This window comes from Arvicanthis niloticus, chromosome 2, assembly GCF_011762505.2.
Source record: "Arvicanthis niloticus isolate mArvNil1 chromosome 2, mArvNil1.pat.X, whole genome shotgun sequence".
Classification (NCBI taxonomy): Eukaryota; Metazoa; Chordata; class Mammalia; order Rodentia; family Muridae; genus Arvicanthis; species Arvicanthis niloticus.
Genome location: NC_047659.1, coordinates 65,529,695 through 65,547,487, shown reverse-complemented (window position 1 = coordinate 65,547,487; position 17,793 = coordinate 65,529,695). Strand labels below are relative to the sequence as shown.

The window sequence follows — 17,793 nt, the reverse complement described above, 5'->3', positions numbered from 1 at the left end:
CTACCATAATTCATGGTGTAGGAGGCTACTCTAAGCCAGATTGCTTGGAATCAAAGCCCAGGGTCCTGGAAGGGGAAGCTCAAGGGCAGCTGGGGTGCAAAGTGGGGACTCCCCATACCCCAGCAGCATGGCTTCTTTAGAACTTGGCTTGGAGGAGAAAGATCCTTTGTGGCCAAGGATGTCTAGTCTAATTCCTTTACCCAAAGAGGGGCTTGCTGGACCACTGAGGAGGGAAGCGAATATTAGCAGACCTTTGCGGTTTTACAGAGTAGAGAGAAAGGAAGGCTGTCACAGGAGCAGAGCAGAGGGAAAGGACACTGGTGCTGGTACCAGAAGGCCTGGGTTTAAATCCAAGTGCACTACCACTCACCAGGAGCTATTTTGAGCAACTAAATCATTGAATACCATTTCTATGTCCTCTGCAGTTTGGAGGAAGTGATAGTATCTACTACTCAGGGATGTGGTTAGGGACAAATAAGATGATGGCGACTGTTAGGGTGTGCAGGGTATGTCTGATGAGACACTCATGTGAGAGACAAGGGCAAAGGATAACCTGGGCAAAGGTGTAGAACAGGACTACCTCGTTCAAGGTGGAGAATATCAGAGAACTCCAAAGCAACCTTCTGTCTACCTATGTGAGTATGGCCCCTCCCACTTTCCCATGCTCACAGGCAGTGGGAAAAGAAGACGAAGATTGCACTGAACATCTGCTCAGAGGACAGGGGAGGCTAGGAAGAAACTATTCAGCTGGAAAACCAGAGGAACCATTATGGGAAAGAACGGGTTTGTTTGTTTGTTTGTTTGTTTGGATTGTTTTGTTTTCAAGACCAGGTTTCTCTGTGTGTAGCCCTGGCTGTCCTGGAACGCACTCTTTATAGACCAGGCTATCCTCAAACTCGGAGATCCTTCTGCCTCTGCTTCCTGTGTGCTGGGATAAAGGCAGGCATCGGCGATGCCAGGCTGGAAAATAAAGCTTTTGTGGGAGCTTTCGAATTTAAAATCTGTGGTTGGGGAAATTCCAGATAGAGAGAACAACAAGACGATGCTGTGAAGAACTGGTACCAATTCCAGAATAAGATTCAATTCAAGAATGTGTCCTTGGAAGGGTTGGGATGTTGGGAGCCGGAGCAAACCCCAGACAGCGAGCGAGAGCCCGAGGTCTAGACAAGCCAGAGCCTTGTACCTGAAATGGGTACATTGTAGAGGAAATGGGTAGACGGGACTGTATGGTGGAACATGGGCTTTGAATGCCTGGCCAAAGTATATGGTAGGGGGATCTGTGGACTTCACAAAGAAAAAGTCTGGACCACAAATAGACTCATATCTAATATCTGAGGAGTCACAGGTCTCTGCAAAGGTCCAAATGAAACGTTCAGTTGGTGAACACCCCCCAAGCCCAAGAAGAGATGGTACAAAGAGAGATGTGGAACTGAAAAGACGGGAAATCCAAGATGGACCCCATGGAAGCATCCTGTTCTTCCTTTTGCCTTGGCTCCTCCCTCCTGTAACAGCTTCTTCAGCCCTAGAAGATACTGATTTAGTGTTCTGGGATACCCCAAATCCAGCAACCTGGAGGATTCCTGGAAGGCTGCCCATCCTAGGGGTCGGGGCTATGACTTTACACACAACTCAGCTTGGTCCAGCTTGAGGCCTGGCCTTGAGAGCTCTAGGCCTGGAAATGGAGTTCCCACAATCCAGAGGTGTCCCCCTAGAGGTTGATGTAATCTGTTTCCTGTGCCCCTTCCCTAAATCCAATTTGATCTCTAAATTCCCACAGCGCCGACAGGGTTAAAGCTGCCTTATGTCACCGCCCCTGTTCCCCCCCACACACCCCCCCTCACCTGCCTACAGCGGCAGCGAATACCAAAGCCGGAAAACGCGGGACAGAAGGGGGCGGGGGTGCATCACTGCCGCTGAGTGACAGGTGGAGCGATGATTGGCAGGTGCGGTGCAGCCTGTATCAGTACTGGGCAGGGGCACAGAGGTGGACCCGGGCAGGGTCCTGCACCCTGGCCTGGAGCCCCTAGAGAGGTCGGTGGCCGTGGCCCGCTGCTCCGTGCTCACTCTCCTGGGGCCCCGGGCCGATCAGGCAGGGCGAGGCGGCGCCCTCCTCTCGGACCCTACGGCTTGGCGAATGTCTCTAAGGTGACACCCCGGTGCCTAGTGGCTGCGGCGACAGCTACAAGGCTCCGGCTTGGTTAGACCTCAGGCTCTGACCGTCCGGGTATCGCCCGAGTAGCGTCCCAGGCAGCATCCTGACCCTTCCAAGGACACAGTCTCCCCAGGGCTCCGGAGCATCCCTGCCGGCCTTTCCTAGGCGTGGCACCCCGCAGCTCTCGGCCCCTGTCGTCTGGGCGCCGCGTCACGACAGACGTGCGGGACCCAGAGCCTCTTTGCCTCGTCCCGGCCCGGAGCCCCTGGCCCAGGCGCGCTCGAGACTCTGAACTTTGGTGGGTTCTCCGTCAGGCCTCGGGGCACGGAGCCGGGCCGCCGAAGGATGGCTGAGGGACCTGGGGGAGGAGGACCGCGCGGGGACAGGGCAGCCAGCGGTCGGGCAGCAGAGGAGGAGGTGGTGCGGCGGCGCTGCCGGCGCGGGGAGGAGGCCGAGGTCTTCCAGCCCTGGCCTGAGGGTCCCCGAAGTGCGGCTGCGGGACCTCTGGTGGAAGAGCGATTCAGTCAGATGCACCTTCGAAAGCAGGTGTCATACAGGTAAGAAGAGTGGGGGCCGAGGAAACGCTGAGCGGGGACCACCCCACCATTAGCACTGAACTGGCACTGTTCACTGGCACTGTTCACGACGCGCCCACCTGCAGCTTGCCTGGCCCTGCTCTAGGGGCTAGGAATTCAGAAGGGGTGCGGGGATAGCTTCCCTTCTCGAACTATGAAAGCTCTATTCATTCAGCATCTAATTATGGAGTACCGATTGTGTGCCTAGTGCTGTGTCTCTGTTGTAGGAGAAAACCCTCTGAGATGTGGTCCTCACTAATCTCTGATGAGAGAGCAGTGAGAAGTCTTCTGGCCTTTCTTCCAGAAGAAGCAGGGGCGCCCTGTGCGTTCGGTCTCCCTCCTCTGTATCCTCCTGTGGGCTGCCCCTGTGCTAAGCACAGAGGTGCCTTCTGCCACAACAGCTGGAAACTTACTGCCCAGAAAAGGGAAGAGCATTCCCACCAAGCTCCCAGTATCGCAGCAGGCCCACACTAGCACCCACAGTTGCAGACACCTCCCCTGTATTGCCCACACAATATCTTAAAACCATCAACTGTCTAGGTAAGATCCCACTTCCCTGGTTCTGCCGTTCTAGCTTAAAGGGTCCTCTGGTAGTGGGCCCCAGCTGTCACTGTAATGACCTGAAGAGATAGTGTGCTGTTCCTCACAAGGTGGTCCCCAGTGAGCAGGAGGAGATAGACATCCTCACTTCCCCCTTCACCTTGCTTCCCCCATCAAGCCTTTAGCACAGAGAGACTTTCTTTGGAGGGTCTCAGTGTGCCTCTCCATCCCTTAAAGCCATTAGCCTGATGGGAGGAGACAAATCTCTTGTCTACTGGCAGCTACAGGGGCTTGGGTGTGTCTGACATTGCCCTGGTTCTTTTTGGACCTTCTGGGAAGAAGGATGATAAAGTGAGCCCAGCCCTGAGAGCTGAAGGGTCCTTAATGGGTTTGAAGCCATTAGGCCTGCATCACTTAAGGAAGGATGGAGAAGGAACTTACCCACCTTCCTGAAGTGCGTTGCTCAGAGGAAATGGGACTAGGTTAGGTTCCCAAGGGCCCTACCTGCACTCTGGGAATCTTGGGCATGTTAGGCTCCTTACCAAGATCTTCCAGAGCCCTGATCAGAAGAAAGCATCATCTGCCCAGGGCCTCTAGCTAAGATAGAGGAGATCCTCTAAGTGCCCCTGAGGGAAGAGCAGAACATGCAGAATCCTGGGAGAAATAGTATTGATTTGGGAGTCAGGAGACCTGGACAAAAGTGCACAAACTCTGTTCCTACAAAAAGCACCAAGATTTTTTTTCCCCCTACATTCAAGTCAGGGAAATGTATCAGCTGCTGGAAAGGAGGCCAGGGTCAGGGAGGGGCTTGGAGAATAGGAAACAGAGCATGATGAAAGGATTGACATATAAGATGCTATGAGTGTGTGAACACACATGGGGGTGGAGAGGCAGCTGTAAGGACTGAAACTCCCCACATAGAAGCTTTTCCACAGGCCACAATGGGAGTCCTTGGCCATCAAAGATGTACAGTAACCAAGTTGGATCTCTTCTTCTGAGAATTGCACCAGGACAGGACTGTACAGGATGAGGCTGTGCTGAGGCCAGCCAGGGGTCTAGTCTTATCACCAAAACTGGGCAAGGCATTACAGCAAGGAGAGCCCCTGGGTATGGCAGAGAGGATGCAGCTCTGGGCCCTTTGAGCCTCCTGTGGTGGAGGAAAAGGCAGAGGCTTCAGTGGAACAGCCATGTGGTAAATCCTGAGAGGCCTGCTGACCTATGCTGCTGCTCCTCTCTTCCAGGCTGTCCCAGAGCTGTCAGAAGCTCAGCCCCACTGTGGCCCTTTTCACACCCTCTGCCTGCTACTTCTATAAAGCTCTGGCTCACAGCTAACCCTCCAGTCCTGCTGTGAGGAGTGGCTAAGAAAAGCATTTGAAAGCCCTTCACGGAGAGAAAGGGCTTTCAAGCAGAAGTGTGGGGGCAATAAAATACGAGGGCAGGAGGGGTGCAAGCGGAAGCAGGACGGAGGCTGGGCTGCTTCTGACGCAAGCAAGGACCACAGGGGCTTTCAGCTGGACTGTAGAAGCTTCTAAGGAGGAGGGGCCTGCCGAAAAGTATCTCTGGGCTCTTTCCAGAGTCATCATAGGCTAGAAAACAAAACAAGTTAGGATTTGAGAAGGGTAGGCCCTTGTTTGGGTTAAAAGGGACCTGGTTTCCATAAACCCCACTGAAAAGAGCAGGACAGTGTGTAGAGCCCTCCTGTCTTACTTCTGTATCTGGACTAGGGAGAAGGTATCCCAAGTGCCAGAAGGAGTCCTAACCAGTTAGGGCTGGGTTCAAGAGACTTTTTGCAATGATGACTCCAGCTAAGGAAGACAGAGGGTATGAAGGTTGCTATGAGACATGCTGGGTTTGTTGTTTGTGGATCACCTCCAGTGTTATGCCCAGTAGGTACCAAACCAGATCACCTGAGTATGTCTTTTTAAATGAATTTTTTAAAAAAAGATTTTAAAAAAATGTGTGTGAGAAAGCCTGCACGCCAGGTGTGTACAGGATCCTAAGGAGAAGGTCAGATGCCCTGAAATTGGAGTTACACGTGGTTGTGAGCCACCATATGTGTCCTGGGAATTGAACTTGGGTCTTATTCAGTACATGCTCTTAATTGCTGAGCCATCTCTCCGGCCTCCTAGGATGTATTCTTAAGACAGAGTTGTAGCTCAGTGGCAAAGTGCCTGCATAGCATGGGTAAGACCCATAGGTTCAATCCCTGATTAAGACGTCAAGAAAAAAATAAGAAGTGAAATGGTTTCTTAAACCCTTTGACATCCTGGTCTATGATGACTCAGGTTAGAGTCTAGCTCTAGATCTGTAAACGACTCCTGTAATTCTGGTAGCTCAGCCAGTTTGAAAACCACTTGTACAGAGTCTATCACTGCCCAGGAGTTCTGGCCCTGCTGACACACTGCCTGACATGGACTTATGGGGTTCGGTCTTTTTCCTCGGCAAAAGTAGGATCCTGTACAAGGCCAGACAGTAAATATTTTAGGCTTTGTAAGTCACGTGCTCCCTGTCACAGCTATTCAGCCCTGCCAGTGGTGCAAAAAAGCCATCATAGGCAGCGTGCAAAGGATGGGGGGCGGGGGGGGGTGCCTGGCTTCTTCTTTAGAAGCTTTAGCTTTACTCATGGACCCTGAACTTTACACTTCATGTCATCTCATGCCGCGAAAATATTATTCTTTTGCTACTTCCTGTTTCAAGAAATGTGGAAACCATTCTTAGCTCATAGGGCCCTACACAGTCAGGCAGTGGGTCAGATGAGGTTCCGGAGCCATGACCCAGTAAATGGGACCGCACAAACATGCTAGAAGCATTCTGATGTGGCCATCCACCTGGGCAGAGACCATCCCAAGAAAGGCAGCAGTTTTCCACACACATGCACAGGGCTTGGGTTCTGAGGGTCTGAGAGTTCCTGGAAACCAGCTCTGACCCTTCTGAGCCTGTGAAGCTTTCACCTCTAACCCTGTTTCCTCATATGGAAAATGGGAACAATAGTACCCACTCAGTAGGATAGTTTGAAGGATATTACAGACAAGGGGCGTACAGTTCTTGACTCCAGGGGAAGTAGTGAACAACCAGCTAGGTCTTTAGCTTGAGTAGGACTGGTCAGGGAGGTCCAGGAAGGATGGTGGAAGCTGCCTCTAAGCAATGATAGTGGGAATTGAGGATAGCAAAGCCAGCCAGAGACTGAGAGCAGGAACTGAGCATGTCCCAGCCCCCACTGCCCCCTTTCCCCTCCACCCTCCCAAGACAGCTAGTGGCGCCAGTTGGCAGGGAGGGTGCCCCCTGCGGCGGGCACACAGCCGCGGGGACACAGCTCCTCGAGGGAGGGGCACCTGATCCTACTCTCCCTGCTGCTATTTACCAGAAGCTAAAAATAACCCTAGAGTGACAGGGAGATGGGGCCGATTTGTAATTTAAATAGCAACAGGATAAAGCAAGAAGCTTGCAAGAGATCACATTCTGTCCCGAATTAAAAATGCAAAAACCGGGGGCAGAGAGCTGAGCTGGAGCAGGGGGAGGGAGGGGACCGCTGCCAAAGGAAGCCGGAAGCCGGGGGTCCGTCCATTTTCCTTCCTTGGCAAGAGCGGGTGCTCAGGCCCTGGCCGGAACTCTTTCCTCCAGTCGCAGGTTCACGCAGAAGAGGGAATGAAAGGCCAGAGCCCGCAGAGTCCAAAGGCGGGAATAGACTCATTTTAAGGCCTAGCAGCAGTTGGTCGCCCAGAAGAGGGTTTCACCAGATGATATGTCCCCAGCAGCTCAAATGCCAGATGGCATAAGCCACTGAGTATGCCCAAGACTGCTTGGAGGTAGCTGTGGCTTTTGAGAAGATCCCCAGGGGTGCTTCGGAAGAAGTGAGGGTCGAAGTTTTTGTCTCAGTTGGTACATTTTCACAACAGGGCGTTCAGAAGAGCCATAAAGGGTCACGCCCAAGAACCCTTGTTCCAGGCTGGGAAACCTCTGGAAGGGAGTGGGTGGGGGAAGAGACTGGACTTTTGCAGGCTTTTGAGATCCACAGATGATTGGGGATGAAGGTGTGTAGAGCAAGGCTGGAGTTCCCGAAGGCCACTGTCATGGACTATTGCAGTTCAGAGAAGTCAAGCAATTTCTTAAGATCATACAGCAGAAATTTACCTGATCTATTGCATTCCAAAGCCTTTCCCCCAACCTTACAGGCTTCCAAGAGCTTGGCCTGTCATCCTGGAGGGTCTTTTCTTTGGGCTCCACACTAAGTGCTTGTATCTGGGAAGGATAATGGGACTGGTGGTGAGGGACTGAAAGGTTTCTTTAAAATGTGAGCTTGTGACTTTACCAGGGTGTGGGAGGAGTGCTAGGTACCTACCTGTCCTGCCCTAGGGGGTTTGTAGAATCCAAATTGGGGCGAGAAGGGAGACTCTGGAGCAGATTCTGCTGAACCAGAGAGAGAGAGCCATCTAAGTACCTTCAGTGCAGGGATCCTAATGGAGACAGTGTCTTCCAAATGTCCACAGTCTGGAGCCACCTCTGATTGCTAAGCTGCCCCATGCTGGCACTGTATCCCCTCCCCCCCTTCCCCCCCCCCCCGTCCCGATGAAAGAGAGTCCTGCCTTTTCTCTGCTCAGACTCCTTTCTGTTCTGTTTCATAAAGCCACCCAGGAGGGGTCTCTTCAATTCCCATCTGTCACCAGCAGCACCTGCATCCTAATGCAGGTACACCTGTCCTCTCAGTGAGGGTGGAGTCTCCCAAGGGCTACCCAAGTATCTGGATCACGGGCTTCAGAGCTGGTGAGGGATTTAGACTTTAGAAAACCTCTAGGTCTCCAGGTGTGGTGATCTGTGTAGACTCAGCTACTCTGGAAGCAGAGGCGAGAGATTCACCGAGTCTAGGTATTTGTGGCAGCAGTACTCTGTGTGGACGGACCAGCTGTATGAAGTAAGTTTGGCATTGTTAAGGTGGCCTCCGGGGTGTCAGTGACCACCAGGGTGAGAGGGACCACCAGGTGGTGTGTAAGGAAAGGTGAACCAGCCCAAATCAGACATGGAAAATGTAGCAGGTTACAACTCCTATGCTAAACAGAACACCCACAGGTCTCAGGGCAGAGCGAAGGCTCCACCAATAAAATGACTGTCACACACACAAGCATGAAGAACCGAGTGTGCTGGTGAGGGCTTACGACCTGTGATGGGGAGGATGAGACAGGAAGAGACCTAGTGCATACTAGGCAAGCACCTGACCAACTAAGCTTCTCTCAGTCGAGAGAAGCTGGTTTCCCTTTCTCTACTACACTCGTCAGACACTCAACCTATTTCAACATCTAAAATAAAATAAAATAAAATAAAATAAATCCCTGGGCTCGTGTTTTTGCTCAGTGAGCAGCACAAGGTTCAATAGTGTCGTGAGAGAAGACAATGTGTGTGCAAAGCTGATGATACAAGCTGCTCGGGAGCAAGGTGTCCAGGGTAAGACTGTGGGTGGGAATGCTGACAGGCGCAGTGCTGGCCCTTGGCAGGTGCTTATTAAAACACTTGTCTTAGGGATGAATGAAAACCTCAAGACTGAGGACAGAGATTCCAACGGAACTGAACAGTCTGAGTAGAGCTGAGTGTGACAGCTCACCCTTAAATCCTAGCGCTTGGGAAGCTAAGGCAGGAGAGTTACTTGAGGTTCTGGGCCAGCCTGGGAAACACAGTAAGTTTGAGGATACTGTGGGTTACAGACTGAGACCCTGTCACCCAGTACAGAGCTGAGAGTATAACTTACTGTGATAGAGCACTAGCATGCAAGAGAACCTGGGTAGTGCAGAAATACACACATAAATATGGAAAATAAAACAGAGATCACTGGGTCCGATTTAAGGTTAATGTACAGCACACAGTCTCACAACAAGGGCTGAGGTATGAGCTAAAGGACTCTCTTGTGAGTTCTCTACACTTTTCTGGTTCCGTTGCTTGGGTTAGGGTCTGAGGGATGAAGACTCCAACTGACAAGATAGAAAGGACCACCATAACAGCAAGACAATGCATCCAGCAGCATAGACAGAATGAAATGGTTCAGGGGCCAGGACCACAGTTGAGAGAGCGAGAGAGAGAGAGAGAGAGAGAGAGAGAGAGAGAGAGAGAGAGAGAGCGAGAGAGAGAGAGAGAGAGAGAGAGAGAGAGAGAGAGAGACTTTATTGAGCACCTACTACAAAAGCATACACTTGCATGATATAAGCTGAAAGAAAACCCCCACAGGGATAAGGGAAGGACACAAGGATCCTGAAGGTCAGATGGAGGACGAAGGCTTGGCAGGTTTTGAGGGCAGAGGATGTCCAGGTCGTGGGTTGAGTATTTGGTGGCCTGGCACATTTCTTTTCCCCAGCTCCCACTTGCTCATCCAGGCCACAGAAAGTAGAACACTTCATCCTCAGGGGCTTCAGCAAAGCCCAGAATAATTTTCTTACCCAGATTGCCTTCCTGTGTATACCTGGGTGGATTCTGAGGGGTCCCTAGCTCCCCAGTGCTGGTGCATGTCCCAGGAACGTCCAAGGGCATCCTCCCCTGCCCTGTACACCTGTCCCTCCCAGTCTTGTCCTCCCTACCCCACCTGGATTGCAGAGCCAGCACAGACAGCCTTGTACAGTATGAGCGCGATCAAAGTAGCCCTGGTTACTAGTCAGAGTTAGCCTGCGACTCAGAGCCTCCAGGCTGCCTGGCTTCCCCTCCAGGAGCACCATTTCCTGCTCTCTGCCTGTCCAGATGGAAAACAAGCCCAGCCCCATTTCCTCTGTTTAGCTACATGAGCTACTTGCAGAAAGCCCAAGTGAGGAAGTCTGGGCCTTGCCACAGCCTCCTTTTAGAGTAGACCTTGGCCTGTTGGGTAAAGTCTTGATAGGCCACACCACCCAGAGCCCATCTTGAAGGATTCAGTGGTGATATGTTCAAGGGACAGCAACTGAAGAAAACGGTGCAGAGACTGACCATGCCCTCAAACCTTAGAAGGGCAATGAGGGATCTTAGACCCTGGGGTTAGATTCATGTGTGTGTATGTGTGTGTGTGTTAAAAAACATTTTTGAGGGGTTTAGATTCTTAATCTCAACACAAGAAGATCTTAGTCAAGTAAAATTAGAAGTTCTGTTCCTGTTTCCCAGTGAGGAAAACAGGGCTGGCAAGATGGTTCAGACAGTAGGGATGCTGTGAGCCTAAGGACATGGGTTTGATTTTCAGGACCCACGTGCTGGAAGGAGAGAACTGATTCTTGCAAACAGTCCTCTGACCTCCACATATGGGGCACAAGTAAACACACACACACACACACACACACACACACACACTCTAACACAGAGAAATAAATATAATTGGGGGAGGGGGGTTGTCTGTGTTGTTGTTTGTTTTGTTTTTAGGACCAGGTTTTGCTACGTAGCTCTGGCTGTCCTGGAACTTGCTATGTGGAGAAGGTTAGCCTCAGAAATCCACCTGTTTCTGCCTCCCAGGTGGCAGAACTTAAAGGCAGGCACCATAGTGCCTGGCTTCATTTGTTTTATAACTTTAAAAAGCGGAAAATAACAAGCTATACCTCATAGGGTCATTAAAGGACTCAATGAGGTAATTATATATTCAGGAAGGTTTCTGGCCCAGAAGTGCTTATTAGACTGAGTATTAATTATTCAAGTTATGCATCCATCAGGTAAGTTATTGAAAGCTACTATGTTCTAGTCACGAGGAATACAAGAGGGAAGGCCAGCCCTGTGTGGAGGGCTGGTAGCACCATCAGCAGATTCTGTAGTGTTCGTGCTTTGTGAACTGAATTGACACTATTTCTATCCTTAAGAAATTCAGTCTTGCTGGAGTAACAAACACATACAACTAAAGAACTAATTATAAAGCATCGTGGTTAGAGAACGCTCTCCAAAGTTCCAAATTCCTCCCAAAGCTGCCTGAACAGTAAGGAGTAAGCGTGGCCCTCACTAGTGTTTGCCTAGCCCCTCTGGTAGCTTCCAACTTCAGGGCAGTCAGGCCTCAGAAGATTTTTCTAGACCCTTCTAGCATCCTACTGCCTCCCAATTCTTCAGCCATACTGCCTCATCCGTGCTTTACTGTTCCCTGCCTGCATCCACAATGCTATTCTCCAGATGGTCACGTGGTCCGCTCTCATGATTCATTTGAGTCCGTTCTCAAATGTCACCTCCTTGCCCAATCCCCCTGACTGCCACTCGTTCCCCCTTCATGTTGGCTTCCCCTTTCCGTCTTTTTTAAATAGCACATACCATTGCCTAACATGCATGGATTGTCTTTTTTCTGACTATCTTCCCCTTCTGGGCTCTAGGTTCTGTGAAGGTACAGCTTGCTTACCTGCTCTAATGTGGCGCACGCCTTTAATCCCAGCACTTGGGAGGCAGAGGCAGGCAGATTTCTGAGTTCGAGGCCAGCCTGGTCTACAGAGTGAGTTCCAGGACAGCCAGGGCTACACAGAGAAACCCTGTCTCAAAAAAAAAAAAAAAAAGAAAAAAAGAAAAAAAAAAGAAAAAAAAAAGTACCAATTAATATTTCCTAAATTTTCTATGTCCCCTTTCACCTCTTATTTAATCCACTTACAACCCAATGAGTCCAAACTATAATTCGCTCAACAGATGAGAAAAACTAAGGCTCCCCAAAGCTCTCTGACAAACGTATTCACCGATTTCTTGTTTATAGCCATATTCCTAAAAATGTAAGGTAACTTTAGAAGATTTATGGCCTGGTCCAGGCCACAGTGCTGGCAGATGGAAGAAACTGAACATAAGCTGGCATCTTCCATCCACTGCCATTTCCAAGACACCGCCATCCTGTGTGCCTAGCCTAGCTCTGTTGAAAGGTATGGTACATACATGTTGCTAAGAGAGAGATGGACACAGACAGGCTGGAGGCAGTCTGTGTACCTGGAGCCAGTGTGCCACCAGGAATGTCATGAAGTGAGAGACCATTAGCAGGACCAAGAGGTGAAATTCAGAGACGTTATTTGGAAAGTAAAGGCCTGGAACTGGGGTGCAAATTCCAGCCCAGGCAAGTCTAGTGGGTGCCTGGCAGCTTTTGACTCCCGGGGTTGTCTCTTGACTGCTAGGCTGGACTTGTCCCCACCTGCCCCTGCACTCCCATGCAGCTCTGTGCCTTGCCAGTGTTCTGCCCCAGTCAGCGGAAGGCGCCGACAAGCCCTGTGGTCCTCGGCTTGAGCCTCCAGCCGGCCTCTAGCAGCCCCCCCGCCCCCCCCCCACGTCAGGAAGTGCGGAAAGAGGAAGAGAGTTGCTGGGCAGGATGAGCGCACTGGGGGCTGGCCACAGCGCCGGGGGAGGCTGCGATGTGGCTGCTGCTCTGGGCCCCGCGAAGGTGCTGGGGACGAAAGAAGCCGAGCTGCCAGGGGCACTGAGGCAGATGTGGCGCTCCCGCTCCTGGGACGTGCCACAGATCCCAGCTGAGGTTCCCCAGACACAGTAGGTACAAGGGTGGCCTGGGATGGGCACAGAGACCTCATCCTTTTATGAACTTTCTATATGCTGTGGAAGAATGGCAGAAGTGGGTTCACCTGTCTATTTCCCAGTAATTCCATGGAGGTACATTCTAGAGAGGTTTGGAGGTAGCGCTGATGTTTCCAGGCTTGGGGTAATTTGATAAAAAGGCTTCTCTCTGGGATTGGAGTTGAGAGAGAACAGCAGGGGTTTTCGGGAGAGAAGCCCTTCCAGGATTGTGGTACACTATGGATGTAGGAGTTTTCTGGAATCCAATTCAAGGACTGTGCAAACTCAATGGACTCTCCAAGCTGTCCCCCACCCCACCCCCACAGCCCCGAGCTTTTCCCATGGAGCTTAGTGATAACAGCCCGATGACTTCCTCAAAGAAAACATGCACCCCAGGAAGCCAGGGTCAGGACCTCTTCCTAATCAGGTTGGTCCCCATTGCTGGCTGAAGATCTGGAACCCAGATTCTAGGCCTACTAGAAACTCAGTGTATAAGAGAGTGGTGGGATTCTGGCTGTTGGCTGTTGCTCAGGTATATCCCTGGGTTACAGCCCCTAGCTTTAGCTATTGTGGCAGGCGAGGCCTGGAAAACAGGCTGCCAAAGCCCCAAAGGAAAGGGTGAAATCGAAGGTAACACAGGATGTGGCTTGCTAGAACGGAGGGCTAACTGAAACAGTAGGTATCAGGGTGGCATGATCTGGGGAGGAGGTGGACCAAGGTCACAGGCTTCCAGGCCTTTCTGGCACAGTCCTGCAGCATCTAGAGACCACCATAGTTGTGGATTCCCAAATGTATGTGATGGCATGTCTTCTGGTGACTTCTTGTTCCAATTGGTCTCCCTTCTGGAGGAGAACGTGTGTCAAACGTGAAGAATATTTCTGGATGTGTATGTGAAATATGAGGTCCTTATAACCACTGCCCTCAGGGATGTCTGTGTGTTTCTTCTATATGGGTATATGTGAATGAGTGTGTAAGTTGTAACTGTTGTCCTTGTGTGTATTTGAATGTGTAGGAAGTACAAAGTTCATCCTTATGGTATAAGAATTCAAGGGAGCATTGAACATTGTGCTGGGAAATTTTCCCTATGTTAGGAGTGGGTGAAGGGTTGAAGCCACTGTGAACAGCTGTAGAAGGATTGTCAGAGGAACACTGAAGTTCTTTGTGAGTGTGTGAAAGTCATTGCAAGACTTTGGTGTCCTGAATTCAAGAGAAAAGTATGAGTTTGATGAGTGAAGATAATTCCATGTGAGGGGCGTGCCAGCTGTGTTGTAGGGAGAGTGTTGTGTGACTTTTGTCTGTGGGTGCGCTTATGGATAGCCAAGGGGGTAAGGGTGGAGAGCGCATGAGCGGCTGAGTGGGCGCAAGAGAGCAATATATAACTTGTGGATGCGGGAGAAGTGGTGACAGCCACCCTCGCGTGTTTATACTTTGATCATGTAGGTTGTTTGGTGGAGGAGGACATGGGGGCAGGATCATACATCTGGGAACAGCTTGATCGGTTCAGGCCAGGAAGTCAGTCCCATCCAGGCAGTCTGGCCTCGGAGCTGGGGGTGGTGCCCTCGTAAGTCCCGCCCCCTCCCTCCTCCCGGCCAGGCCTCTCCGACGGGCTTGCCACAAAGCTTGAGGCCGGCAGAGGGCGCCGTGGAGGGAGTGCGGCGGTGCGGCCGAGGGGGCGTGCTCGGCGGCGGGCGGGCAGGCAGAGGCCCGGCCAGCTATGCGGGGTCCTGCGGCCGCGGCTGTCGGCACTTCCTGGAGCGGAGGCTGCTTCCCCGGCACCTGGGAGTGGGGCGCGGGGACGCGCAGCACAGGGCGGGCGGAGCGCGCGCTCGCCATGAGCTTGGCGGGCGGTGCGGAGCCGGCGTGCTGAGCCCCGGCCGCCGGCCCGGCATGGGCGTCTCCCGCGGGCCCGCCGCCGGCCGGGGCTAGGGCCGGATGGAGCCGCGGGACCCCAGCCCCGAGGCCCGGAGCAGCGACTCGGAGTCGGCCTCCGCCTCGTCCAGCGGCTCCGAGCGCGACGCGGGTCCGGAGCCGGACAAGGCGCCGCGGCGCCTGACCAAGCGGCGCTTCCCGGGGCTGCGGCTCTTTGGGCACAGGTGAGCGGGGCGGCGGCGGGACAGGCTGTCCCAGCGTGGGTATCCAAGCGCTAGGCACAGGCGATCCCGGTAGTGCGCGCGCTGGCACCGGCTGGTAGTGCGCTTCGTCCTTAGTACCGTGACAGGGTCAGCTCCTGACCCTCCTGCAGGGAGACAGTCACCCCAACTCCTTGGCACCAGCAGTCAGGGACCCTACGACTGGTCACCACTGCTTTTTGACAGTCTCCCTGAGCCTGCAGTTACCAGCGTGGTGGGGGCGGTCATACTGCCCTTCGTGCTTCTCTGAACCCCGTTTGCCAACTACCACTTCTTGGCATCTGCCGATTGTGGTCATTGTGATTTGCCACAGCACATGGTTGTCCCCAGGTCACTGATTAAATTACTCGATGTTTTAAACTTCTTGGGACTGTGGGTGCCTAGCATTTTGCTCTACTTTGCTCTTACATAGCATGAAAGTAGCCGCTTCTCCCTCTGCTAGACAACCATCTCTTCACCCTACCTTCTTCCAGATCCTGCTTTGGAACGGGACGAAGTGGCCTATAGTTTTGAATCAGAGTTGGCTGTTCAAGCTTCATCTTGCCCTTTCCCCAAGCACTCAAAATGTCACCATATTGTACCTGTGACAGAGCTTTGACCATGATGGTGATGAGAAACTGGAGGGAGGGTATGGAAAGACTGAGTGCAGGCAGTTCATGGCATGTGTGTTCTGTCTGTGCCGGCTGGAAAAGCCCTGGTATAAGGTGCCACCCAAGAGTATCCTACCTGGCTCTCTGATCTTTTTTTTTTTTTTTTTTCCTTCCTTCTTTCTTTTTTTCCTGTCTGACCTCTGAATTTCTTCGGTGGCTGAAGAGCTTGCAGCCAATCAGCTAAGAACCCAGGAGTTCTGATTGGACTCTGACCTCAGGCTCTGCCCAGGGCCTCCCTCTTAGTTTTTGTGGCTGTTTAAGGCTTTGCTGTCTTTGGCCCCTTCTGAGCTTTGCCTGGGCCCTTTCCAGGGTAGACTTACCTACTAATAACCTGTGTGGTTTTCCTCTGTTGTGTGGGTGGTGTGCCTGGGTGCTGATCTATGCCCTCCGCCTGGTTTACCCCTGCCAGGGCCCTGCTCTTTGCACTTGCAGTGTGCTTTGAAGCACACACCATGCACAGCACAAGGATTTCTGGATCCTTGCACTGGCAGATGGAGCTCCGTGGTCTTTTGAGAAGCTACAAGGGCTTCAAGATCTCCTACAAGAGGGCAGGCAGTAACACTTCCAATACTTCTGTTTTGTTACCCACAACCCTACAAGATAGAGCAGTTTACACCCAGCTCTGCAGGATGTAGCCTCCCGTGTTCACAAGCTCCTGGTTGGGGGGGGGGGGGGGAGGGGCACCCTGAAGGCTTCCTGTTGCTGTCCATAGGGTACCAAGTGTTGAGTGCTTTTGACCTGAAGCTGTGTTCATTTTGAAGAGCACAGGTTTGTGGATGCAGGGATGAGCCTTGAGCATAGTCAACAGAAGATCCACAGAGTGCTGAGTACTTTTATATAATTCTCTAAAATAAGCAGGATAGGTTCTGTTTTTCTACTTTTGTAGATGAAACAAACATACTGTCAGAGAGAGGAGCCATTTTCCCAGAGTCACACAGCACGTAAGAGTCAGAGACAGCATTTGAACTCAGGCTGGTCTGATTCCAAAGTCCACATCCCTTTCTCTACACCAGCATCTCAAACACAACATCACAGAGGCCCAGGGCGCTTTAAGAGGTCAGATTCTTAGATCTTACCATTGGCATGTCTGACTGTTCAGCTCTAGAAGTGAGCCTTGGCTTTTCCTACAGCTTTCCAGGTGATTTTGTGACACCACAAAGTCACAGGGTCACAGCCCCTGGGATGGGAAGTGATCTTCTAGCATGCTTATCAAGAAGAAAGTCAAAGAAAGCCTCTAGAAGCCTGGGTGTGGTGCTTGTGCTATGTACAGAGGGCAGTGGTGCTTTACAAATAATGAAGACACTGGGCGCTCACGATGGGGAAGGCTCCTCTGGCAGACTTGGGCCTTCAGGATCTGTGCCCATTGGTGCAGACCTCCTTTGACTTCATTTGATGGCCAGGTGACAAGAGGAGCAGACAATTGGATTGTGCCCCAGTCCAGGTCCTCTTCTTTTAACTGACGCTGCTCATGTAGTCCTGCCGTGCTTCTTGGCCCCTGGGAAGCCTTTGGTTGAAGCCATCTTTTCCCAGGCTCCATGCTCTTTTATAATGCAGCTTTTGTTTCTCCTTGGACACTCAACTCTGTGTTCTACCACATGCTTCTGCCACTTACACTTTGAGCTGAGGGACCTTGTTAAGTGAACAGGCCAGAAGACAGGGTCATAGATGACACCAGATGAGTGTTGGCTCTGAAGGCTGCATTGAACTCTGTCCTTGGCTCAGATGCAGAGTGTGTGAACAGTTAGCAATGTCTCCTGTGGGCTTGGCAGGGGGCCACATGTGTGCTGTTTGTGTCAGGTCAGGAAGAACTATGTCCATGGTGTCTTCCTTCAAGCCTACCCCTGGCCTATTCAACTGGTATCGCTGGGTGGGTTCCAGGGAGCAGTTTGCCATCCCCCTCTTTTTCAGTCCAGAGAGACACAGAGCTGAGCCGTGAGTTCCCCTCTTATAGATTCTTCCCACCTCCAACTCTATCCCACCCCTCTTCTTCATGGTGGAAACTGACAGCCCCCCTCTTAGAGGAAGATATGGGGGGGGGGATCTACTCTAACCCCCGGTCATCTGGTTCTCCTCTACCCTGAGTAGAGCAGGTGGAATCTTTACATACAGGTTATGTGACCCTAAGGTTTGGCCGGTCTCCAGTGAGGACAGTTGCCTAGAACCAGCCCCATGGAGAGGGGACAGACTCACCCTCTGGCCTTTTGCCAGCACCTGGTCCTGGGCAGGTCACTCAGCTTGTGGATTGGCTCATTTTGCACCCCAGGGGCATCATAAATTACCTGGCTCCATACACATTTTGA

The 17,793-nt window shown here is 51.9% G+C and overlaps 1 protein-coding gene across 3 annotated transcripts in view; it reads left to right on the top strand.

The window, feature by feature from the left end:
- The first annotated feature begins 1,946 nt into the window (after positions 1-1,946).
- Dgkz (diacylglycerol kinase zeta) overlaps positions 1,947-17,793 on the top strand; it is a 42,299-nt gene continuing 26,452 nt past the window's right edge. The window contains exon 1 of one of the 3 annotated variants that reach the window (XM_034494443.2): positions 1,947-2,709. In XM_034494443.2, the coding sequence (XP_034350334.1) occupies positions 2,498-2,709 (212 nt within the window). In that variant the 5' untranslated portion in view covers positions 1,947-2,497. Of the gene's footprint in view, positions 2,710-12,499; positions 12,691-14,646; positions 14,808-17,793 lie in introns of those variants that run through there. The other 2 variants (XM_034494444.2, XM_034494445.2) reach the window with 2 other exon arrangements.